The sequence below is a fragment of the Geospiza fortis genome, unplaced genomic scaffold (assembly GCF_000277835.1).
Source record: "Geospiza fortis unplaced genomic scaffold, GeoFor_1.0 scaffold547, whole genome shotgun sequence".
In the NCBI taxonomy this organism is placed as follows: Eukaryota; Metazoa; Chordata; class Aves; order Passeriformes; family Thraupidae; genus Geospiza; species Geospiza fortis.
In genome coordinates this window covers 70,581-78,531 of record NW_005054729.1, presented here as the reverse complement: position 1 = coordinate 78,531, position 7,951 = coordinate 70,581, and the positions used below count along the sequence as shown (strand labels likewise).

At 57.6% G+C, this 7,951-nt stretch overlaps 1 protein-coding gene across 5 annotated transcripts in view; it reads left to right on the top strand.

The window, feature by feature from the left end:
- Positions 1 to 7,951, top strand: part of ATP2B4 (ATPase plasma membrane Ca2+ transporting 4) — a 46,717-nt gene that overhangs the window by 9,682 nt on the left and 29,084 nt on the right. For 4 of the 5 annotated variants that reach the window (XM_031065294.1, XM_031065295.1, XM_014311302.2 and 1 more), the window contains exon 2: positions 3,023 to 3,503. In XM_031065294.1, the coding sequence (XP_030921154.1) occupies positions 3,308 to 3,503 (196 nt within the window). In that variant the 5' untranslated portion in view covers positions 3,023 to 3,307. Of the gene's footprint in view, positions 1 to 3,022; positions 3,504 to 7,951 lie in introns of those variants that run through there. The other variant, XM_005430989.3, reaches the window with a different exon arrangement.

The window sequence follows — 7,951 nt, the reverse complement described above, 5'->3', positions numbered from 1 at the left end:
TCCTCGCCAGCTCCTCCTGCCTGGAGCCCGCACGCTCCTTCCTCCCCTCACACCCCTCTCCTTCCTCCCCTCACACCCCACCAGGCTCCAGGGTGGGTCCCCAACTCAGGGATGGCATTTGGGAGGTGACACAGTCGGTGTCAGCACAGGGAGCTCAGGTCCTCTCCCACCTGGGCTGTTTTCTTCCCTCAGGGAGAGTTTGTTCCTCTCCAAGGTCTGGGGGCTCTGGGAATGGATTCCCAGAGTGAAGGACAGAATGTGCTGGGATCAGTGGGAGCTCCTCAGAGCAATGGTTCTGATCCGGGTGGATCCCCTGGGAATGGGGCTGTGATGCCAAAAGGGCTGGGGGAGGGTGCTCAGAGCAGACAGGAGCCATCCCACACCTCGCTCCCAGGCTGGGATTGCAGGGTGGGACACAGGGATGATGCTGGGTCCCTCCTTTCCTCCCAGGACAGAGCAAATTCCAGGCTGGAATCTCGCAGTGGGACACAGGGATGGTGCTGATCGCTGCCCCCTGAGCTCTGTCAGGGGTAATTAAGGGCTAGGCCGTTACAGTATTAATTAACTGTCTCCCTCTTAACCTCTGAGCGCTTCTCAGACAGCGCCGGTTGCTATGAAAGAGGAGGAAATGAGCGTGGTGGGGTGGGGGAATTAGCGTTTTTTCTCTTAATCAGCAGGAGCCTGCTTAATTGGGCCTGCCACCTCCTGCTTCCCGCTGCTGGGAGCTGCTGCCTTGCAGGGATGGATGAGCTGAGCTCCAGGAGGAGCCGTGGGATAACAGGGCTGGGGATGGGCAGGGATCCCTGCTGGATGGGGCAGCAGAAACACTCTGGCCCGAGGAGTTTGGGTGTCCAGGAGCTGCAGTGTCCCCATCCATGTGTCCTTCCATCCCTGTGTCCCATCCCTGTGTCCTTCCATCCCTGTGTCCCTATTCCTGTGTCCCAATCCCTGTGTCCCATCTCTGTGTCCCCATTCCTGTTCCCCCCATCCTGCTGCTCCCCTCCCTGCAGCTGGGGCACAGGTCCCTCCCGAGGTGGGGACATTCTGGCTGTGTCACTGCTGTCCCCGAGGTGCAGTTGGTGCCTGTGGCGCCCTGATAGTGCCGGGACCTGCCCTGGGGGTGCTGCTGGCGGGATAAGGAGGGCCAGGCAGGGGGGTTTGGTTCTTTGGGGTTGTGCTTCCCCAGAGATTGAAAGTCCCTGGGGCTGGGGCTGGAATTGGGGTGGTTTGAGACAGCCCTGGGGCTGGAATTGGGGCTGTTTGGGATGGGGCAGTTTGGGACTGCCCTGAGGCTGGAATCAGGGTTGTTTGGCATGGGGCAGTTTGGGACAACTCTAGAGCTGGAATTGGGGCAGTTTGGGTCAGCCCTGGGGCTGGAATCGGGGCAGTTTGGGATGGGGCAGTTTGGGACAGCTCTAGGGTTGAAATCGGGGCTGTTGATGACGTCCCTGTGCTGATTTGGTGCCTTTCTGTGGGGTTTGTGGGGGCTGGTGCATCCCCTGTGTTCTGGGATCAGCTGTGGACGTTCTCCCTCCTCCCTCCTGTCCCTCCCCAGCCTGCTCTGCCACCCCTGGGCCCTGTCTTGGGTGGATGCTGCCAGAGTGGCCGTTCCCTTGTTGTTCTTTATTTATTTTGCCCTCAGAAAGATTTTATTTTCTCTCCATGAGAGCCTCCCCTCGCAGCCTTTTTGCCTCTGGAGTGCCGGGAGCTTCCCTGGAGCTCGGGAACACAGCTAACCCTGGCTGACAAAAAGCCCTTTTTCCCTCTGGCCTGTGCTGTTCCCTTCATGTCCCTATTTGTCCCTAGAACTCTGAGATGCCAGCAGGGAATCCCAGCCCCCAAATCCCTGAGGAATGGGGGAGCTGTGGGATGCTCGTGGTCCCTGCCTGGCTTGGTTGAAGTGTTTTTGGGGCTCCCCTGTGCTCGCTGGGTGGCAGCTCCTGGGGACACTGAGAGCCACTCGCTGCCCTCAGGGAGCCACCTCAGAACAGGTCATTAACGGAAAAGCCTCGATTTCTGAGAAACTCTCAGGTTTTGGTGGCTTCTCTGCCACTTCCCCCTTCTCTTTCGTGGTTCCTGTGGCATCTTTCAGCTGGTGTAGAGCCCACGGGGTGCTGCAGCCCCTTTCTCTATTGGGGTATTGGGATATTGGGTCATTGGGATATCAGCATGTCGGGGTATTGGGATATTGGGAATTTGGGATATTGGGAATTTGGGATATTAGGACATTGGGATATTAGGATTTTGGGATATTGGGATACTTGGATATTGGGATGTCAGGATATCGGGGTATTGGGATATCAGGACATTGGGTTGAGATTTTGGGAATTTGGGATATGGGGACATTGGGGTATCGAGAAGTTGGGATATTAGGATTTTGGGATATTGGGATATTTGGGTATTGGGATATCGGGACATTGGGATTTTGGGAATTTGGGATTTTGGAATATTTGGATATTGGGACATTGGGATAATTAGATATTGGGATATTAGGATATTTGGATATTGGGATAGCAGGATATCAGGATTTTCGGAGTGGGACATTGGGATATTTGGACATTGCAATTTTGGGATATCAGGATATTGGGATATTTGGACATTGCAATTTTGGGATATCAGGATATCAGGATATTGGGATATTGGGATGGTTCCCTACCTGCCAGCAGGGCAGGGAGTGATGCTGCGGCCCCCACGTCCTGCCCAGGGGAGGAAGCAGCTGTTTCCCATTGCTGAGGGGTATTTTTAACCCAAAATCACCGGGAGGGTTTGTCTGGGCTGAAAGTGAAGAACCACCTGGGCTCCTTTCCTGCCCGGCCCCGCAGCTGCGGCTTTTCCCCGCTCCACACTCCGAGCTCAACTTCTCACCCAGGAATTCCCGCCCAAACCACGCTGACACCGAATTCTCCCTAAAAATCCCCTCCTTGGGGCAGCGACGCTCCCCTCTCCCACCCCATGGGGCGCCTCGCTCCTTCCCAAGCCCTTCTGACGCCGATATTTTTGTTTCTCATGGTTGTTTTCACAGCTCCAGTTGCTGTGGTATCCAGGGAGCCCTCCTCCTCCTCCTCCTCCTCCCCCTCCTCCCGCTGCAGGAGCTGCACGCCGGGCGTTGCTAAGGTCGCCTCCGCGGTAACATGCACATCCTGTTTACACCTTCATCCCGACAAGTTGGGCTCGGATAGAGCCACCCGTTCCCCCCGGGAAGCCCCCAGGGAAGGGGCCACACGGAGCATCCCCCCCCGGAGCCGCCGGAGCCGCGAGCGAGGCCGCGCCAGGAGCGCCGCGCCGGTGGCACCGGCACCGTGACAAGATGACGAACAACGTGGCCGACCACCACCCCGGGAACTCGGTGGCCGAGGGCAACCATGAGGGGGACTTTGGGTGCTCCTTGGTGGAGCTCAGGAACCTCATGGAGCTGAGGAGCGCCGAGGCCGTGGCCCGGATCAACGACTCCTATGGCGGCGTCCAGAACGTCTGCAAGAGGTTGAAGACGTCGCCGGTTGAAGGTGAGTGGGCTGGGGTTGTCACCTCTGGGGTTGTCACCTCCAGGATGGAGCCACATGGAGGTGACGTCTAAGGGTGATGGCTCCCGTGGTCTGAGGTTGTCACCTCTGGGTTTGTCATCTCCAGGATGGAGCCACGTGAAGGTGATGTCTAAGGGTGGTGGCTCCCATAGTTTGGGGTTGTCACCTCTTGGATTGTCACCTCCAGGATGAAGCCACATGGAGGTGATGTCCAAGGGTGGTGGCTCCCGTGGTCTGGGGTCGTCCCCTCTGGGGTTGTCACCTCTGGAATGAAGCCATGTGAAGGTGACACCTGAGGGTGGTGGCTCCAGTGACTGTCCCGTGGTCTGGGATTGTCACCACTGGGATGGAGCCACACAAAGTCACATCCAAGGGTGGTGGCTCCAGTGGCCATCCCATGGTCTGGGATGTCACCTCTGGGGCTGTCAGGGATGTGGGATGGGGTGAGGAGCTCCTCCCCACAGCCCAGGTGCTGCTCCAGCCGTTCCCTGTTTAATCATTGACGGAGTGGGAGGGGAGGTGTAAGGGTTGGAGGGCACTGGCGAGGTGGCCAGGTGCCACCTGCAGCTGTTGGTGGCACTTTGGGTTAGGGACAGGAGCAGTGTGTCCCCAGAGGGGGTGGGGGATGCACCCAGGGATGGGGAGATGGGCCCAGGTTCCTCCTGGACTGAGGCTGCTCCAAGGCAAACCTGGCAGCACAGCTGGAGTGGTGACAGTGACACCTGGGGTCACCTCTGGGAGGATCTCAGGGTGTCACCTCTGCCCTCACGGGCTGGGCTGGCTTTTGGGGTGCAGGGGGTAGCCAGGCTGGTGGCACTGGTGGCACTGGGGGTGCCTTGGCACTGCAATGGAGCCTTCCCTGGCACTGAGGGGGTGCAGGGGGCAGAGAGCCCCTGATTCCAGCTCCGAGGGGATTTCTGGAGCTGTGGGATGGGGGCAGCCCTAAAACTGTGGGATGGGAACTCAGCCCTAAAACTGTGGGATGAGAACTGAGCCCTAAAACTGTGGGATGGGAGCTCAGCCCTAAAACTGTGGGATGGGGGCAGCCCTAAAACTGTGGGATGGGAACTCAGCTCTGGGGCTGTGGGATGGGACTGAGCCCTAAAACTGTTGGATGGGGACTCAGCTCTGGGGCTGTGGGATGGGGACTCGGCTGTGACAGTCTGTGGGATATTTTTAGTGCTGCAAGGGGGGGATTTGCAGCTTTCCAGCTGCGAGCGGGACCGGGAAGGACAGACAATATCGGGATGTCGTTAGAGAAGGGGGGGAAATCCCGGTGGAAATACAAAGCCCAGGTCACAAAACAATGTGCTCAGCCCTGCCAAAGTGGGATCACGCTGCTTTGGGGTGGGAGGAGAGGCAGGAGGAGAACCCAAAAGGATCTTTGAGGGGAGGTGAAGGGTTCAGTCCCACCCCGATGCCCCTGGCACGTCCCTCCCGTGGAGCTGAGCTGCCCCAATCCCAGAGAGCACAGAAAGGTTCTCTGCTCCAAATCCCCGGGGATTTTTGGGAAGAGCAAAAGCCCAAGGGGACCCGTGGCACCTCTGTCTGACCCCACTGAGCAGGGGTCACATCCCAGCTCCGTTTATCCCCATCCCCATTCTCGTTGTCCCTCTGCTGATCCCCCTGCTGGGGTGGCACAGGGCCTTGTCCTCCTGTGTGTCACCAGCCCGGGGTGTCCTGCCAGCACCCCTGTCCTGCTGTAGGATCCGTGCTCTGGAGTGCTCTGATCCCATCTGGATCCGTGTGGCTCCCGACCCTCGGTGCCACCCTGTGCTGCAGGCCTGGCTGTCCCCTCTCCAGCCTGGCACTGTCCTCGTGGGCAAACACTGGCCATGGTCCCCCAGAGCCCACCTTGGGTGGCCCTTGGGGTGCCCAGTGTCACTTTGGGGTCTGCTGGTTCTGGCAGCTCCAGCTCTGCCCCAGGAGGTGCCAGCAGACCCCAAACCCTCGGGGCAGCTCCCAAAGTGGCTTTGGGGTGCCGTGGGGTGTGACTCTGCTGAGTCACCTGTGTCCCCTGGGTGCCAGCGCAGCCACCCTGACTCACCCAGGGCTGCCACCCCCGGCCCCATTCCTGCAGGGAGGCTCCTTGTGCCACCCCACAGCCACTGTCCCCAGGCAGATGTGGCACTGGTGACAGCTCCCTGCTGTCATGTGTGGCCTCCACCCAAAATTTCTGCCCCATTTCCTGTGCTAATCCTGACCCCAGAGCCTGCAGTGGCCCCATGGGTGGCACCTGCCCAGGGCTGCTGCTCTTTGTCACCTTCTGATCGGCCCCCCAGGCCCTGCAGTGGCATTTGGGTGGCACGGGCTCTTTGTCACCCTCCCTGTGCACAGAGCCATCAAACCCCCCCCCAGTTAGGGTGGGGGACAGCCCTGGGATCATTCCCATGGGTGGGATCTGCTTTGGGACCGCTGTGGGACCATCCCGTGTCCCCATGTGTCCCCACGTGTGTCCCCACATGTATCCCAGCTGGCTCCATGGCCATGAGCCACATTTTCCACCCTCTGCTGGGGAATGGAGGCCGGGACATCCCAGGATCCTGCTCAGCCTCCTCGTCATGGCTGGGTGGGGACACCGCTGTGCCAGCTGCCAGCTGTCCCCTCCCTCCCTGCAGCTGGGCTGGAGCCACCGCGGGAGCAGCGTGGGATCGATCCTGCAGCTTCCTCCTGCTGCAGGGACACGGGGCTGGCACGGGGATGTCCCCAAAGTGACACGGGGCTAGCACAGGGTGTCCCACAGAGTGACACAGGGTGGGCATGGATGTGTCCCCGAAGTGACACGGAGTGGTCACAGGGGTGTCTCCCCCAAAGTGACATGGGGCTGGAAGGGAGGTGTCCCCAAAGTGACACAGGGCTGGCGCAGAGGTGTCCCACAGAGTGACATGGGGTGGGCAGGGAGATGTCCCACAGAGTGACACAGGGTGGGCACGGGAGTGTCCCCAAAGTGACAGGGCTGGCAGGGGGTGTCCCCACAGAGTGATACAGGGTGGGCAGGGCGGTGTCCCCAGGAATGACTCGGAGCTGTCCCCTGAGTGCAGGACCCGGGTCCCCTGTCACTGCCAGGCTGCTCCAGGCACCACCAGGATGTGCCCAGAGCCATTCCTGGAGCATCCCGGGGCCTGGCAGTGGCCCTGGGGACATCTTAAGGTGGAGAAGGAGGGGATGGGGGGGTCCCTTAAGGTGGTGCTGGGGACACAGCTGTGTCACACTGCCACTGTCACCATCGCTGCCTCATGGCCTGGTGCCCCACCAGCATTTATGGCTTTATTCGGGGTGGCATTGTCACTTTGCCACTGTCACCCACTGCTGCCTGGTGGGACCCCATGAGCATTTATGGCTTTATTGGGGGTGGCAGTGTCACTTTGCCACTGTCACCATCACTGCCTTGTGTCTTGGTACCCCCTCAGCACTTGTGGCTTTATGGGGGTGGCTGTGTCACATTGCCACTGTCACCCTCTGCTCCCTTCTGGACCCCCCTCAACATTTATGGCTTTATTAGGGGTGGCTGTGTCACCACTGTCACCCATTGCTGGCTCATGGGTTGGAACCCCCTCAGCATTTATGGCCTTATTAGGGGTGGCCCTGTCACTTTGCCGCTGTCACCCATCACTCCATCCTGACACCCTGTCAGCATTTATGGCTTTATTAGAGGTGGCCACATTGCCGCTGTCACCCATGGCTGCTGGCAGGCTCTGAAGGGGCTCAGGCTCCCTTTTATTCGCCATTTTTCCCCATTTTCCCCCCATCCTCACTCCCAGCTCCGTGTCCTGCTCCCTCCCTGTGTCCCACCTTTTCCCTGCAGCACCAGCCCAAATCCCAGCTGGGATCTGCTGTCCCCAGGGCTGGGAGAGGCTCCTGCAGCTCCAGGGGCTGCCAGGGACAGGGCTCTGGTGGCCACGGGCACAGCCAGTGCCAGAATTGCCCAATTTGCCCAGATTTGCCCAGATTTGCTCAGATTTATGGCTCATTTGATGTAAACAAGGCCACCAGTGCCAGCTGGCAGCACCTGGGCACTCGCCAGGCTGCAGCCTGGTGTCCCCTGCCCGGGGGTGACAGTGACATTTTCCAGGCTGCAGCCTGATACATTATTTATTTGTTTGTTTATATTTTGGGTTTATTAATTATTTATATTTTGGTTTTTTATATTTTGTTTTATTTGTTTATATTTGATATATTTCTATTTTATCTTTTAATGTATTATTCACTTAATTAATTCCTTTGTCTATACTTTATTTATTTCTATTTTATAAATATCTATTTTATCTTTTAATGATTAGTCATTTAATTAATTCCTTTGTTTATACTTTATTGATTTCTATTTTAGTTATTTATACTTTATTTATTTATGTTTTATAATCTATATATTATTTATTTATATTATAGTTGTTTATATTTTATACTTGATGTAATTTCCATTATTTATTTGT